This window comes from Homarus americanus, unplaced genomic scaffold (assembly GCF_018991925.1).
Source record: "Homarus americanus isolate GMGI-L3 unplaced genomic scaffold, GMGI_Hamer_2.0 scaffold34921, whole genome shotgun sequence".
NCBI classification, from domain to species: Eukaryota; Metazoa; Arthropoda; class Malacostraca; order Decapoda; family Nephropidae; genus Homarus; species Homarus americanus.
This window is the reverse complement of record NW_024741901.1, coordinates 12,682,451-12,701,395: the sequence shown is the minus strand read 5'-3', so window position 1 is coordinate 12,701,395 and position 18,945 is coordinate 12,682,451. Positions and strand designations below refer to the sequence as shown.

Sequence of the window (18,945 nt, the reverse complement as noted above, 5' to 3'; positions counted from 1 at the left end):
CACCTTGCCTTCCATCTGCAAATCGGCGCTAGTGAGTAGCCGGGTAGAGCTGTACTCCCCCTTGACCCAACCACTGATGTTCTTACCCTGTGGCATATTACTCCGCCAAGTTGAAAAAACATCAGACCAACTACTGAAACCATGAGAGAGGCCTGGCTCTGGTGTTAGCAGCCAAAGAAGTTTGAGATGTTACCTCAGTCTTGCCCACAAACGGCCTAGTCTTCTACGACCATAACCCACTCACGTTCATCCAAACCAACAAGACCTCCAACCAGCGAATCTCCGCTGGGCTCCCTCACAACCCTATAATCTACAAGTCCGGCACATAAAGGGGTCGATAACCTGATTGCAGACTCCTTATCCCGAGCTCAGTGGAAATGCAGCAGCTACTCTCCAGACGCACCAGGTGATCCACCTCTTGGCGCCCGCTGCGGAGTCTTTGGAGAGGGTGTGTTAGAACCCCTCCACCCAGCACTAAACCGCCATCTATTGTCACAGTCTACCTACCCAGCACCACAGGCAACGCCATCTAGGGACGAGACACGAGAGTATGACTGCGTCTTAGTTACCACTCCGAGGTTCCTTCTCCTATCCTGGTTGTTGCGTCACCTCCTCAAAGTCTTCTTTGTCAGCTCAATTCGAGGAGAGGACTTGGCTCTGAGGAAGTGACCACAGGATCATCTATCCTCCTAAACCTACGTGCAGTGACTACCTACCCCGTCTTCACAATACTCAGCCTTACTCGTCAGCCATCTCAGCTCCTGCTTAAGTACTAGTATCTTGTATTAATTTCCCCGTCCACTTGCTTGAGGGTGTTTATGTTATTAATATGTATATACTATTGTCTTTTAGAGTTAAGTTTGGTTAGGAGTAATTTATAAGCTGAATATTTTTGTTAAAGAAAGTTTATGGTACTCTATTATATACAACGAAAACTTCGCATCCTTTGTCTACCCTTTTGCCAGTCCGATTGTCTTTGTTTTTTTTTATTATTTGTTACCCTGTTGCAGGATCTGGGTAGGCGGCCTGTAACTATATTCTAAATCTGCTTTCGTAACAGGGCTGCTACATGATATTAAACTTAAGATGAGATTAGAAAGTGTTCTTCTGAACTTCCAGGCAATAATTTAATGTGCGATTGGTGCAAATGAAACATGATCCTGTCCCCACGAGCTGTTAATGAGTGCTACAGTATATCCTCCAGGTCATCAAAGTTCCCCAAACATCTTGAGGATAACCCAGGATGACAACTTATTCAACTTCAAATTTGTTTTTGGAATAAAATCCCCATCCCAGGTAAGGCATGCAGTCACACTGAAATTACCTCAAGTTTGAGGAAAAGTACACTTTGCCACATTATGCTGCTCTGTATTCCTTTAACCCATCTTCTGGAAATAAGTTACACTAAATCCTATCTTTTGCAAACTATTAAAGTCTAAGCTCTACCAGTCTAAAAAAAAAAAGTCAGATCAGCTTTGCAGGCACAGCTATTGTTCGAATATACATTCCAAACACACAGTATTCTTGAAGGCATACTGACAACCATGATTTACTGACAAGTAACTTTCTCTGTAGGATGGTCTAACATTTCTCCCATTACAGTACAGTATATCATTATTAAGCTTACTCTTAAATTCAGACTAGGTGTTACCCCTAGACTTTCTTTACTCCTAAGATATTTCGGCACTAAAATCAAGTTCAGAAAGACAGTCATCCCTATTAAGGAACAAATCCAACTAGACTATCTGGCAGACTCGAAATGACTTTAGAGTTATTCTTAATTTCTAAGAGCTCTTGTAAACTGGGTGCCCATTTATGCCATTTAATGTATGGACTCACACTACAGTCCCTACACTCCAATTCTTAGATTGAACCTCATTCATAATAGCTATCATTTGAATTTTTTTTAACTGAAGTTTACATATAACAAAGGTGTAAAAATCCTTATGATCCTTATGTCCAAAAGTTGGGAATACTTTTAAAGCTGAAATGTTTCTGACCATAAGTTGCAAGTGATTTCAGATTCCTTCAAATATGGAAACCCATAACGTGACACAGTCTACCTAAGATAATCTCTAAGGTACAGTCTCGTTCAAGATTCTTCGAACACTGCTGGAGACAGCTGGCAACTCAAGGCCGTTTGTTTACTATACTACATAGCAAAAATTATGAATGAATGTAAAAGTGATCGGTGATTGGTTACTTAGTTCTCCGTTGCTTAATTAATGGTTGGGCTTTGTTGTTTCGTATTATATTATATCTTTCTGCTGGTATATACTGTTAATTTGATTTTAAAATGGACAGAGCAATGGGCCAACCTTTATGAATTTATGTTTAGACAATTAAACATAAGTAAAAATCGGTAAGTATGTTAAAGAACATCATGCATCGGGCACAGCTGTGTGCAGGCTGTTTATGAGGTTGCCTGTTTATCATTAATTTATACTAATATTATCTTCAAACGTTTAATCCCTTTCAGGTAAATTATCCAGTTGTATGTAACCGATGCAAAACAGACTTCTTTCTAAAGACGCTGATTTCAAGCAACACAAACTGCTGTTTTAATTTGCTGTGGAATTAAGCAGAATCATCGGTTCACTGCTACATGTAGTGTGTGTGTGTGTGTGTGTGTGTGTGTGTGTGCCTTAACCTATGTGTGTCAATGCTTGTCTGTAAAAGCAGTTGTATAAATGAAACAGTATTATTAAGTTTAAAGTTTATTTAATGAAATTATTTACAGTGACCCCTCGTTTAACGAACACCTCGGTTAACGTAATTTCGATTAACGAACTGCCTTCCATAAGGATCTTCAATTCGGTTAACGAAAAAAAATTCGGTTAGCGAAGTTCTTACGAACCGACCTCAACATGTTTTCGCTTGCACTGACCGGGCAACCAGCTTTAGTATCAGTCCGCCAATACATTAATCGGTTCTAGGGCTTAAATTCCTTACTATTTTAGTAAATATCAAGAAGTTTATACTATTCAATAATTTTAAAAGTTTAATATTCAATTTTTTAGTCATTTTAACAATTATTTAACATAATTGAAGGTAAAGTGACTAGTTTAATGTCTGATCAGCCTCATAACACAGCAAACAGGAGTTAGTCTCTCTCTGTTTTCACTGGAGGTAACATCTTGCTTGAGACTCTCTTCAACTAAACGCTTTTTTCTGTTTCCAAATAAATTATTGGTCATTTTGAAATATATTTTACATATTGACAATATATAATGCAGTGCAGTGTTGATTTAAAGAAAATAATCTTGAATTACACCAAGAGAGCTAAAATTTTATGGGTGAAATGGCGCCATGGGGTGACTTCTCTTCCACCCCAATGCCTTCTCTTCTTCCTTCTCCTCCACCCCCATTCTAAATCCCATCATCATCATCATCATCCAGGAGCCTTCTACATACACACCTCAAATTAAGCGAACTTTTCTACCATTTTTGTTGAATTTAGGAAATTTTCGGTGAGCTGGAACCAATTACCCAAAAACCCATTGAAACAATGGTTTCGGTTAACGAACTTTTCGGTTAACGAACGACCTTCTGGAACGGATTGAGTTCGTTAACGGAGGAGTCACTGTATTTTACATTCCCTGTGAGGCATTAAAAATATAAATCTATATATAATGCTTTATTTATTCATCTATTTATTTTGTTTCAATTATATGTCATGGAATGGATACTACACAGTTTCTACGAAATGAAAAACTTTCCAATGCGATCCTGTGGTGAAACAGTTTAAAAACAAGGTTTTTTTTTGCAGGCAAACAATCAATAATCGAAAGAAATGTCATTTAAAATATATAATAAGCTAAGTCTACTCAGATGACAATCGCAAGGACAGTTGAAAGGTCTACAGCGATACAATACACATGCTACGGGATTAGCTATACCTTCAGTACAAGATTTCACTAATTGATGTAATATTTTTTATAATTAATAAAATCGGCTAGGGACCCCGTCGAAATCGACTTTCTTCACGAGCGCGTGCGTATGTTTCCATGCAAGTGTGCATGAGTGTTGGAGCATCATTTTAAGTTAGGAAATAATTATGAGGTAACGTTGGAACAGTTTGGTATTTTAGCAAGGATTTTTTCCTATTTCCTATAAATAAAAGGAGATAAAAATATATACAAATACAGTTAACCCTCACTTTACGCGGTTAATGTAACCCGGAGGGTACCGCGGAAAGTGAGGAACGCGTAAAGTGAATAACATAACATATGGGATTAATTGAAATGGAGTCCGGGCCGATCCCCAAACTCCACTTTTTGACGACACACAACTATGTTGTAGTAAAAATTTTATCTTAATTTTATGATGGTATGAAAAAACAAGTAATATAGAAGAGGTTAGGTTAGGAAAGATAAAGGTTAACATAGGAAAAATAAAGGTAAGGTTAGAAAACTAAAAATTAGGTGTAACTTACGGTAGTAGAAGAGATGGGTCGGCATACGGGGATGGAGGCTGGTTCCGAGGCAGAGGGCAGATTACTGGCCCTCAGGTGAATCACCATTACTAGGTGAATCACCATCACTGTCACTTACAGTTGTCAGGGCTTCCCTGACAAATCCCTCAAAGTCAACTTCACTGTCACTATCACTGGCTTGGGCTGGCTGTGGTGGGTTGCGGGCGAAGAAATCTGTTATGCTTTGCTGACGGCTGGCGTTGATGTTGTCGTGATACACCTTGATGTACGGCTCCATAGCCTGCACCAGCCGGGTATGGAAGACTTCATAGCGGTCATCGTCATTGTCGCGGGAAAGGAAGGACTTCATCTTCTCTGCACACTCCATGGCACCCTTAATATCACTATGACTTAAATTGTGTTCTTCGGAGACTGCCGCACCTTCTTCCTCCTCTTCACTGGCGTGTTCTTCTTCCAACATCTCGTCGGCAGTCACTTCAGGATTTCTGATCACCTCCAGGATGTCGTCGTTGGTGGTCTCGGAGAAGCCTGGAACTGTAACAGTCTGCGCAGCTTCTCTGGCAAGGTCCACTGCTACTGCAACATTCTGAACCTCACCAGTCACAGATTGACTCCTCCTCTCACCTGGTATTCCATGCAACACATGTCTCCATGCGTGACGAATTGTAGCAATAGACAGCTGATCCCATGACTCCACCAAGAAGTCCACAGCTTTCTTGATGTTAAATACTCTCCAGAATTGTTTGAAGAGTATTTTTTGCTGTTCTAACTGTTGATCCTCATCTTCTTCGCTCTTGCTATCGGTGGTGGTGTCACTCAGGTTACGCAACTCTTCCCTGGTGTTGGTGTAGTCGTTCAGGAGCTGGAATTTTTTTGTTGAGAATGCAGCTTTCACATTGCAAATCAACTCCTGGTCCATGGGCTGGATTAAAGACGTAGTGTTGGGAGGAAGGAAGACCACTTTTACGTTGGGGTGACGATCTAACAGTAGGGGCGAGTGTCCTGGTGCGTTGTCCAGCAGCAACAAAATATTAAATGGGACATTCTGTCGCTCACAGAATTTCTTTACATCGGGAACAAAACAGTCATCAAACCAGGAGAGGGACAGTGTAGAGAACATCCATGCCTTACGTGCGGTCAGCCAGTGGACATTTAGCTTGGTCATGTCCATGCTCTTGTAGGCGTGCGGCTTGCGGGCTGTGTGGATCACCGATAACTTGAGCTTACAGGTACCGGAGGCATTGGTGGTAAACAGGACGGTGATGCGTTCCTTCTGCATTTTCCGGCCCCGAATCCTGCTGGCATTCTTCACAACGAAGGACTTGGAAGGTAGTTTTTTCCAGAAAAGATCAGATTCGTCCATGTTAAACACCTGGTCGTCACTGTACTGTCCTTCCTCCATAATCTCACGTAAAAACGGAGGAAATTCCCGAGCCACAGCATGATCAGCACTCGCTTCTTCACCACCAATGTTTATATTGGTGATCTTGTTCCGGATCTTAAACCTCTGTAACCACCCAGAGGAAGCATTAAAGGGTTTGGGCTCTGAAGTTCCCATCTTTCGTGCCACTGCCATGTACAGTTCACGTGCGTAGTCCTTAACAGAGCGCGTGTCGACCGCCATGTTCCGTCGCGCCTGACGCACCAAGTACCTCACAAGTAATTTTTCTGTCTTGAGAAGCACCTGGTTGTGAAAATACTTGATCATAGAAGCACCTGTAGACTTTGTGATCTTCATGTGCTCCTTTATCTTGGCTGAATCCTTCTTTATAGTCCGGATCGTAGATTCGTTCACGCCATGCTGGCGCGCCAAATCAACCTGCCTTGTTCCTTTCTCCAACTCTTGGATGATGCTATACTTCACCTCGTAGCTTAAGGAACGTCGTGTCTTCTTTGGTTTAGTGCCGCTGGGTCCAGGTAAGGAAAGGTTTCTCTCTGGGGGTGGTGGTCCGGCGGAAGCCATTTTACGGAACAATGGATGCGCGTTTACACGGAGTGGCCTTGAGGGATGAAACTGCCGCGGCTAGGTCAAGCGTCGTCTTTCCTCCCTCCCTCCCTCCCCCCCTCCCCCGGGTGGACACGTCATAATACTTTAAGCCAATTACAGCTAGCAGCAGAGGGGGGTAGGGATGCATGGCCAATCACAGGTCTGATACGTCATATGACGTCAGTGATAACGCAACAAAGACATCATACTGCGCAACCTTACCGCGCCGCTTGCCCAAGCGGAGGGAGGAGGAGGGAGAGGCAGGCAGGCAGGCGGGCGGGTGGCGGGTGGGGCGAATCTAAAAATAGCGTCGCGCCGGACACTCTCCGCGTAATGGGGTTCACGTACCGCGTAATGTGAGCATGTGAGGTTCTGGCAAGGCACCGCGTTAACGTGGAAACGCGGAATGCGGGACCGCGTAAAGTGAGGGTTAACTGTATTAAAAAGCTGAAATTTATTGATATTTAACCCATTGGAAACGAATTTAAACTTAGAACAGATTACTGAATTGGCAGACTGTGCCATCAGCTGATTCTCACAACAATAAACTGGTATGTTAGTTTCCTCTACAGTACTGCATATATTATCAATATTCAATGTTAAAATGACTAATAATTTTAATATAAAACATTCAAAAATATTAAAAAGCTCAACTTAAATGATATTTAATCCACTGGAAACGAATTTAAACTTAGAACAGATTACTGAATTGGCAGACTGGGCCATCAGCTGACCAGCTGATGCTCACAACAAAACGTGATTTTTGTAACGATCTCGTTAATCAAATTTTTGTTCGTTAACCAAATTGAAGATTCTTATGGAAGGTAATTCATTAACCAAAATTTTGTTAACAGAGGCGTTCGTTAACAGAGGGACCACTGTACAATATATGAAAAGTTTGACCAAAAGTCTATCTCATATACTGTATACTATAATGTCACCATGTAAGACAGAAATATTGTAGTCTTATTGGTTTATAAAATGTAGCGTCTTTGAAAATATTTAACATCACAAAATGTAAATTACACTTACCAATGTATGAAGTGGTCAGGTTGAAACACTCTGGCAGGTTGACCACATAGTACTCATGATCAGATAATTCAGTATCAGACTCGTTTAATATAGCCTGGTCCTCTGAGTCTAATTCTGAGAATGATCCACTGGAGATACTTAGTGCATCAGACTGCAAAGTCTTTGGAATGTCAGTATGCCCATACTGAGGTCTGGTTTCCCCTTGCTCATCCTTTCCAATGACACACTCTCTCAGAGATTCAACAGATTCTTTGGCCATTTCTTTCAGTGGAATCTGTAAAGAGAAAAGCAATTTTTCAGATATGGAAAATCATATAGCATCTCATTCAGTTTGGTTTCTACTAAGATATACATATATATATATATATATATATATATATATATATATATATATATATATATACACCTAAGCAAACTTACGACGGGGTTGGGACTAAATCCAGGTCAGCGGGTCAAAATGTGGTCGTAAATTACGTAGATAAAAAAAAAAAAAAAAAAATTTTTTTTTAATAAAAAATCTACAATGAAATACAGTACAGTAAAAGTAATGAATAATGATGAATGGATACAGTACAGTGAAAGTAATAAATAATAAGGAATGGATACAGTGTGACTGAGCGCTTAACCTTTAATGTAGTCAGCTGAATGCACATGGGGCCCCCATAATTTTCTAATTATACATGGAGACTACATTAACTGGAAACGTTTCGGTATAGAAAATGCGTGTGTCATTTAAATTTATTTTATTTTATTTATTTATTTTTTATCTATATCTGAGGCGGTCGTAAGTCCCGACGGTCGTAAGTCCACGTAGTCGTAAGTCGGGGTCTAGGTGTATATATATATATATATATGCTGATAAACAAGGAAAGAAGATGTAGATGCAAGCGCTTAGAACTTGTTGTTTTCTTCTTTCCTTGTGGTTATCAACATATATCCAACGCACCTACAGTGATTTACTTGCATATATATATATATATATATATATATATATACGTATATATATATATATACGTATATATATATATATACATATATATATATATACATATATATATATATATACAGTATTACCCCGCCTAACGCGGTTTCACTTAGCGCGTTTTACCGTATACGCGGTGCCTCGCCAGAGCTGAATTTTCACTTAACGCGGGTTTTTTCCACGTATACGCGGTGAGTGTCCGGCTCGAGAGCTATTTTTAGATTCGCCCCACCTCCCACCCGCCACCCTGCCTGACTGCCTGTTTTAGCTCATAAAATTCATACAAATTACCCAGCCAGAATATAATTTACATTGCTGGAATTCTTACAATATGATGATCATTTTGAATATAAACATCATAGATTTTGCATTAGACATACAAATTTTAGATATAAAGTTTATTCTGAGTAAATATGTTATTTTTTGTGCAAAATATATGACATATGTATTCAAAATATTCCTGGGCTTACAAGGAATCCAGCAATGTCAATTATATTATCCTAACTTTAGTTTGAGGTATTATTTATTACTAAAAAGGTAAATATTCTGGTTTTCCCACACATCTGGTGGGACGGTTGGTGGGGGGGAGGGAGGGACCGACCGACCATCTGTTACAGTGTGAAGAATACAGTATTTTTTTTATTTTATTAACTGAAGATATTTGTTTTAGCTCATAAAATTCATACAAATTACCCGGTCAGAATATAATTTACATTGCTGGAATTCTTATAATTTGATGATCATTTTGAATATAAACATCATAGACTTTGCATTAGACATACAAATTTTAGATGTAAAGTTTATTCTGAGTAAATATGTTATCTTTTGTGCAAAATATATGACATTTATATTCAAAATATTCCTGGTCTTACAAGGAATCCAGCAATGTCAATTATATTATCCTAACTTTAATCTGAGGTATTATTTAATACTAAATGTTAAAAACTCTTGAAGGGAGGATTGGTGGGGGGTGGGGGGGAGGGTTGGGACTGACCATGCGGTTGGAAGAGGGGGAAGGCAAGGTGGGGTACTTTGATTGACAGATAAGGTCCTGAAGATTATTTTATTTTTTTATTAACTGAAGATATGTGTTTTAGCTCATAAAATTCATACAAATTATCTGGCCAGAATATTCCTGGTTTTACAAGGAATCCAGCAATGTCAATTATATTATCCTAACTTTAATCTGAGGTATTATTTAATACTAAATGTTAAAATCTAGTTTTTTCACCCAACCTTTTTAAGGGAGGATTGATGGGGGATGGGGGGGAGGGTTGGGATGAGATGGATCGACCATCTGGCCCGGTTGGAAGAGTGGGGAGGCAAGGTGGGGTACTTTGATTGACAGATAGTGTCGTGAAGAATATTTTTTTTTTATTAACTGAAGATATTTGTTTTAGCTCATAAAATTCATCCAAATTACCCGGCCAGAATATAATTTACATTGCTGGAATTCTTACAATTTGATGATCATTTTGAATATAAACATCATAGATTTTGCATTAGACATACAAATTTTAGATATAATGTTTACTCTGAGTAAATATGTTATTTTTTGTGCAAAATATATGACATTTGTATTCAAAATATTCCTGGTCTTACAAGAAATCCAGCAATATCAATTATATTATCCTAACTTAAGTTTGAGGTATTATTTATTACTATACCTGGTTTTCCCCCAAAAATTTCTCAGAGGGAAGAGCCAGCCAGTGTAGTGTGAGAAGAGGGGGAGGGAGTTGAGTCCATTATTTGAATGGACATTAACTCGGCAACTGTATTTCTCTATTTCTCTTAAGTATTAATTGTGTGCATGTACCATCATAAAATTAAGATGTTATTTTTACTAGAACATAGGTATTGTGTTGGAAAAAGTGGAGTTTGGGGGTCAGGTGGCCCCTATTTCATTTAATCCCATATGTTATGTTATTCACTTAACGCGTTTCTCACTTTCCGCGGTACCCTGTGGGTTACATTAACCACGTAAAGTGAGGGTTGACTGTATGAGTAGATGAACCGCGTTAAGTGAAAGTTCGGTTCTGGCGAGGCACCGCGTATATGAGAAATCGCGTTAAGTGAAACCGCGTAAAGCGGGGTAATACTGTATATATATACAGTAGTACCCCGATTTACGCGGTCAATTGAACCCACAGGGTACCGCGTTAAGTGAAATCCACGGAAATGGAACAACAGAACATATGGGATTAATTCCAATAGAGACTGGCCCGACCCCCAAACTCCACTTTTTCCGATACAATACCTATGTTGTAGTAAAAATAACATCTAAATTTTATGATGGTATGTTCACACAATTAATATTTAAGAGAAATACAGTCGCCAGGTTAATGTCCATTCAAATAATAGACTCAAATCCCCACCCCCTCTTCCCAGCTCACTGGCCCCTACCTCTCTGAGAAATGATTGGGTGAAACACTAGATTTTAACGTTTAGTAATAAATAATACCTCAGACTAAAGTTAGGATAATATAATTGACATTTCTGGATTCCTTGCAGGTCAGGGAATATTTTGAATGTAAACTTCATATATTTTGCACAAAAGATAAAATACTTGCTTTGTGTAAACCAAATTATTACATTAGAACTAAAATTTGTATGTCTAATGCAAAATCCATGATGTTTATATTCAAAATGATCATCATGTTATAAGAATTCCAGCAATGTAAATTATATTCTGGTCCAGTAATTTGTGTGAATTTTATGAGCTAAAACAAATATCTTCAGTTAATAAAAAAAAAATATTCTTCACCACACTATCTGTAAATCAAAGTACCCCACCTTGCCTCCCCCCCTCTTCCAACCACGGTCCATCCCAACCCTCCCCCCCACCCCCCACCAATCCTCCCTTCAAGAGATGTTGGGTGAAAAAACTAAATTTTAACATTTAGTATTAAATAATACCTCAGATTAAAGTTAGGATAATATAATTGACATTGCTGGATTCCTTATAAGACCAGGAATATTTTGAATATAAATGTCATATATTTTACACAAAAGATAACATATTTACTCAGAGTAAACATTACATCTAAAATTTGTATGTCTAATGCAAAATCTATGATGTTTATATTCAAAATGATCATCAAATTATAAGAATTCCAGCAATGTAAATTATATTCTGACCAGATAATTTGTATGCATTTTATGAGCTAAAACAAATATCTTCAGTTAATAAAAAAAAAAAAATATTCTTCACACGGTAACAGATGGTCGGTCGGTCCGTCCCTCCCCCACATCCCCCACCAACCCTCCCTACCAGATGTGTGGGAAAACCAGAATATTTACCTTTTTAGTAATAAATAATACCTCAAACTATAGTTAGGATAATATAATTGACATTGCTGGATTCCTTGTAAGACCAGGAATATTTTGAATACAAATGTCATATATTTTGCACAAAAAATAACATATTTACTCAGAGTAAACATTATATCTAAAATTTGTATATATATATATATATATATATATATATATATATATATATATATATATATATATATATATATATATATATATATATATATATATATATATATATATATATATATATATATATATATATATATATATATATATATATATATATATATATATATATATATATATATATATATATATATATATATATATATATATATATATATATATATATATATATATATATATATATATATAGCGCTTTCGTGAGTACAAACTAAGGAGTAACACTTGACAAGGCTAATATACAGTAGAGGAGAGTGAGGTTAAGTCCCTAGGGGACAGTAGGTGTCCACAATGTTCTGGTCATAAGGCAGTGACTCCACAATTACTAATCTTCTTCATAAAAAAATTGACCATGCCATCTCTGAGCACAGCAGCTGTCCGTAGTCAGGTCATAGGGTAAGATGACCCAACCTTCTCACCTGGTTACAAATCTTCTTAATCACAAAATTAACCAGTTTGTACATACCATAACTCAAATTCATGTTGACAGATTCGGTATGTTTAATGAGACTGGATTCTATAATGTTCCTACTGACAATTAAATTACAAGGTAATATTGAGGAGGCATTATCCCAGTCAATGCAATGTTTATTATCCCTCAAATGAAAAAAACAGAGTATTGGATTCCTGGCCTGTCCTAACACTATATTTATGCTGTTTAAGTCTAGTTATAAGATCTTTACCCGTCTGGCCTAAGTAGAACATATTACATTCCTTGGAAGGAACCTTGTAAATGCAGCCGCGTGCATTGTTGGGGGAGTTCTTAATTAACATATGTTTAAAAGAGCATGAGTTTTTAAATGTCACATTAACGTTCCAGGTTTTCAGTTGTATAGAAATTTGAGATAATTTTTTTTAAATGGTAATACTAAGAGATTCTTATTGTCATGGGCTCTATAAAAAGATTTCTTAGTAATGTTAAGGCATTTGTCTATAAAAGGCCCAAGACCCTCCAACTGTGCCTCCTAACCTTCACCATCAACCTCCTTGTCAGAGGGGGTTCCTCTTCACATGCTCATTTCTGACTCAAGAGTGACTGCAAGCCCCTTGCAGTCAGAGGTATGTCCAGCTGGATCTGCCTTCCATTTTTGGGGTAAGGGTACAGTACTTTGTGTACATTACTTAATTTTTTTAAATTTTTATTAAAAAACATGTATTTCTTTCATAAAAATTGGATACATTGGTGTTATACTCGTTGTTTGTTTAAAATAAGTCTTTTATTTAAAATTTCTTCTAATGTAGACAACCTCTTGTCCTGGACACCCCTTCCCCCCAATTAGTCCACCTTAGTGTGATTTTACTGTGTCTGTATGCACGTATAAATACTACAGTTCATACTGAACAGGGGATCTCGTTATACGAGCATTCTTTATACAGTGAGTTCTGCTATAACGCGTGTTTTGGTAACGCGAATTTGCTCTAACGCGATTTATGAATTAGGAACGATATTTGTATAACGCGAACGCTTGTTTGCTATAACGCGATTTTTGCTTACTATTTCTCCAATTTTGTGGTATTAACTGTGCATATGGTAAAGAAGAATATCTCCAAGAAGCGTCCTGGTGATAGAATTCCCGGTGATGATCGTAAAAGAAAGGATATAACACTTGAAGAGAAGCTCGATGTTATCAACCTCAAAATCACCCTTCTCCCCCATCACGTTGCATTCATATTTTTGCAAGGTAAAGTGTTACATTTACTGTATGATTTCATTATTAGATATGAATGTAACATTTATTTAGACTGTGCTATCCTTTGTGTTAAGCTAACTACTAAATTTTTTCGATTTCGAGAAATCTGCACCTAACCCTATTTTCTCCATAAGCCCTGTTATTTCTATTACGCGATTTTCTATAACACGATGTTTTACAAGAACACAATTATCGCGCTCTAGCAGAACTACCTGTACGATAATTCAATGATACAAGGTTTAGGAATTTGTACCTTATATTTGCTATATAAGCGATATTGTTCGATGATACGAGGAGCGAGTACAGTAACCACTGGGGTTAGTTAAACAGGTTGACAACCCTTTATCCGAAATTCCAAAAACCGAAAAGCTCTAAAAACCGAAAGTTTTTTTGGAGGGCAATTTAATTTATTTATTTATTTTTTTTATTTATTTTTTAACAGGGATTAGCCCACCCGGGCATAGATCACTGACCCACATCGGGGCCTGGGGGCGAAAATGTAATAGTAATAATAATTATAATAATTATTCATAGTAAATAAAAATTTTAATAAAAAATACACCAAAATAAAATAATAATGATAACAATAATAATAATAATAAAATATGATAATAAAATTATTAATAATAATAATACAGTAATAACAATAATACTGTAATAAAATAACAATAATACTGTAATAATAAAATAACAATAATAATAATAAAGAAATACAAGAATGAAAAAAAAAAGATCAAAAGTGAGAAACACGACCTACACCTATGAATTGTTATTGTTATATTAATTTTTATTATATTTTCGCCACCCAGGCCCCCATGTGGGTCAGTGACTTGTGCCCGGGTAGGCTATATATATATACAGTGTATAAAAAAAAAAAAAAAAAAAAATTAACCATTCTGAAAACCGAAAAATTCCGAAATCCGTAATGCCTCTGGCCCCAAGGATTTCGGATAAGGGATTGTCAACCTGTACTACAGACTTTTTCCTGTGAAAAAGCCATAATTTTGAGCAACATATTACTGTACTATCCTATACTAAAATTTTTATCTCTTGTGCAAACTATGTAATGTTCATACTGAAACTAATTGCTATCTTGCAAGGATTCCAGCAATGCAAGTTACCTTCTGCTAAATTTAGTCTGTGACATTTTATAAGATAAAAACTTTAAGCCTAAAACCACCTTCGCCCTGGCTGGGAGGATGGGGGAAGGGAAGGTGAGGTGTTGACACAGCCGGGCAGAGAAGGTTACCAAGTGCATAGTTATCAGTCAAATAAAGGAAGTTTAAGTTTTTCACTTAAAGAATGTTACTGAATTGACTTGGAAGAATATATCTTACATTGCTTGAATTCTTGCAAGATATCGATTAATTTGAGTGCAGACATCCTATAGTTTGCACTAGACATAAATGTTTTAGTATTTAACTTGGTTTGCCCTTAGGGCAATTATTTCTTTTACCCTTTTCACAATTGTATTTAGGATGGTGTGTGCTTATAAATGAGTAAAAATAAATGACTAAAGTTACATATACTACCTGAAAATGCGAAATGAAAAACAACAATAACACCTCACAGTTTGGCCCAGTAGCCTGGTGACTGCTGTGATGAGTCTAACTTGGCTCAGTTTACCCAGCCGAATAGGCGGAACAGGCAGTGACGTGGTTTATGACGTCTCATGATATAGATGCTCAGAGACATGTTTGAGAGCCACTCAGCCAGGCCACGCACCCCTCCCCTACCTCCCTATTGTCATCTCCCCAGCCAGATGCACAGAGATGTGTTTGTGAGCGACTCAGCCCGGCGACACACCCCTCCCCTGCATCCCTACCGTCCTCCCCCAGCCACCCTCTCCCTTCTCCAGTGTTTGAATCTGCTATCCCAGTTTGTCCGCTTGTACTGAATCGCATTTGTTTACTGTCATCGCTATATTCGGTGCTCTGGAACACATCCCTATTTAACCCATGTATTATTCCCTCCATTATACGAGTTTTCGCTAGACAGTAGAATATCGATATAACGCGAGATAAGTTCCAAGAGAGGTCGCTTTAAATCGAATTTGCACTAAATTGAAGTGTTATTTCAATGGAATAATTTAGTTTGGTACTTGAGAGAAACACAAAATACTAAAAAGACTTTTATTAAGTATTAAATATGAGAAAAATATATGGCGTAATGATATATAAGCAGCAAGCACTCATAAATCGACACAGCTAAAATTACGGGACACGAAATGGTCTGTTTACTAGCGATCAGCTGATGTGAGAGGGCGGTCGCGCTGGCACCGCACACCGCCCGCCTCTTGTCTGCCTCATTCCATCCCTATCACTTACCATGCACTCTCACTTTCCTCTCAACTTAGTTTTTCATTACTTTATGTTATCAAAAATAGATTTTCACCCACCTGAAATTAGGCAAGTCATCCTCTGAAGATGCAGTACGTATGTCCATTCACTTTTACTTTCACCTTTATCCTCTTCACCACTGATCGGCTCATTAGCCGCTTGGGTGATCGGTCACGTCTCTGTTATGCACTGTACATTTGAGTAAAAGTTTTTCAACTCATATTTTCGGGTAGATATACGTAACTTTCTCAATTTATTTTTACTCATTTAAATGCACACACCAATCTAAATATATATATTGTGAAAAAAAAAATAATAATATTTGTCTAAGGGCTAACCTGTACTGTACTCAAATATACTTAGTTAACTACTAAAAAATTTTGTCGAGTGCAAACTTTGGGATATTTGTACTTACACTAATCACTATCTTACAAGAATTCCAGCAATGTAAGTTACATTCTGCCAAGCCAATTCAGTGACATTTTATAAGCGAAAAACTTAAACTCCCTCTATATGACAGATATATAAATACAGACAGACCCCGACTTACGACTGCTACGACTTACGACCGTCGGGACTTACGACCGCCGCAGATTTTTTATTAAAAAAAAAAAAAAAAATAAAAATTTTTTTTTTATCTATGTCGGACTTACGACCATGTCGGACTTACGACCATGTCGGACTTACAACCTGGATTTGGGTCCCTAACCCCGTCGTAAGTCGGGGTCTATCTGTACTCACTAGGTAACCTTCGCCGCCCAGCTATCAACAACTCACCTCCCCTCCCTCATCCTCGCACTCAACTTTAATAACAAAGCATGGAGTTGATTTGAGGGTCGACTCAGATTTTTTCTACATTTTGTTGTCTTGTATCTGATTATTCTTTTGAGAGGATTCTTCCATTATCATTTATATGTGTTTTGTGTGTGTGCACACACACACACACACACACACACACACATATATACAATACATATAAAGGAAATAATTGTCCTAAGGGCAAAAAAATAAAGGGAATACGGTATACATTTCTTTGCACACGGTAAATTTGCATCCCCCAGGTCAGCAAATGATATTCGTGGCAATTCTGAGAACCAAATCCCTGAGAATTTTAAGGGCATACTGTACTGGCTAGAAATTGAACCTCCAACTGATTCTCTACAAATATCCTCAGGACAATGTGATCACAACAGACATATGAAGAATTTTATTATAAATTTATTTTCTTTTTTCCATATAATATATTAATGTAGACAAGCTGTTCTGTTCTATATCAGTAACTTTATTTTAAATGTAAACATATCCCCCAATGGAAAAACATTAAATGAAATCATATTTCTTTCCCAATTCCTTTAATTTTTTTTGTCTTTAACTCAAAACTTCATTTCCACCTTCATATATTTAAATGTCCTTAAAAAGGTAAAATATAAGTTCTCTGCTACTTTTGTAGTACTTAATCATATTAAATTTAATCTCCATGAATACATTACAATGATCAGAAAATTTGTAAAAATACTACTAACTACAGCAACATTTAACATAAGACCTGAAACAGGTCCTTCTATTTCCTATATGTTATATGTGGTACTGAAATTTTCCTAGCATGGTGCACTATTTTAACCTATACCTAAAAATGTAATAAAGCTGCAGATAGAACCTTTTATATGACTAGTTATAGCCATACAAGATATACTAACCACAGCATGTGCCTGGGGTGCACAGTGTGTTCTGGAGTAGAAGCTCCAGAGGAGAGCACACAACTTCTTTCCTCAAAAGAGATGAGGTCCTGCTCAATTCTCTTTGTATCCACAGCATCAGATACTACATCAGGGCAAGACAAAGTCAAACACTGCAAACTCTGAAGAAATAAGAAACGAACTCAAATGTAAATTCAGTAAATACTTAGTAAATATGTCAAATACATAAATATGAAGAACTAAAGCATGAAATCTCATACTAAAGCTGAATTGAGGATTTATAAAACTGAAGAAATACATCAACTAAATCATTCCCTTCTAGTCTCTATGATGACCAGAGGGATTGATGTGTTCTAGTGGCTGGCAACAGATAAGTGTGAATTGCTGAGCAGCTCCTCTTCCAACAAACAAGGATTTAGGCAATGCTTTGAACTCTTAATGATTACTTTGAGAGACAACAAAGCTTTAGTTTCATACAGTTAAAACCCTGACAAAGGTTAATTTTGCGTCACAAATCCCTGCAACTATAAATGTCAATGCTTCAAACCAACACAATGTCTACCAAGATAGAATTCTAAGTGAAAAGAGAAAAAAATTTGGCTTATTGTTTCCTCCCTTAAGCAATGAATGGAAGACTGATCCAGAAATCCCTGTTTCTGGTGGAAACTATTCCCAAGCAACTCTTGTGATATTGGGCAACTTAATAGGAAGAAAAAAGGAACCCATTCATACATTATGATTGGAAATTTAACCCAAGACTAATCACTCCTTAACTCTTATTATGATAACATACCATTGAAAGGTCCTTTTGAGCTGTATCTTCAGTATCATAATAGTTTTCAATAATTCCAACTTCAAGGTCTGCCCAGAGAAGGATTATCTGAATGACAAGGTTCCTCTCTCTGGCGGATGCAGGGTTACAAGGTAAACCAGAGAAAATTTCTGTATAATCCGCCTCTGTAGGACCACCGTATAGTTATCTATCATCTGTGTTAGTTGACGGAAATCTTTTATTTCCTAGTGAAAAAAAGTTTGCGTAAGTAATGCTTTTTCGTGATAAATAAGGATAGGAAGCTAGCTAAACTTAACTTAGCAGCATGTAATCACGAGAGATGAAGACTCAGCCAATTAGGCGGAATTGGATGGATCAGAGCCTGAAAAGTGAAAAAGATCTACTTGGGCAGCAAATGCCCCAAGTGTATCTGGGATTGCTTACTCTGAAATCCTGGGAAGCTTTTCTTACATGCAATAGCTTCAAATACGGTACAGTGATCCCTCGTTAGT

General features: G+C 37.3%; 1 protein-coding gene across 1 annotated transcript in view; it reads right to left on the bottom strand.

Moving 5' to 3' along the window:
• Positions 1-18,627, bottom strand: part of LOC121876241 — a 41,079-nt gene extending 22,452 nt beyond the window's left edge. The window contains exons 1-3 of the mRNA XM_042381247.1: positions 18,455-18,627; positions 17,662-17,822; positions 7,455-7,728 (exon numbers count right to left, since the gene is read on the bottom strand). Coding sequence (XP_042237181.1) covers positions 7,455-7,713 — 259 coding nt within the window. The 5' untranslated portion in view covers positions 7,714-7,728; positions 17,662-17,822; positions 18,455-18,627. The remainder of the gene's footprint in view (positions 1-7,454; positions 7,729-17,661; positions 17,823-18,454) is intronic.
• Positions 18,628-18,945: the final 318 nt, after the last annotated feature.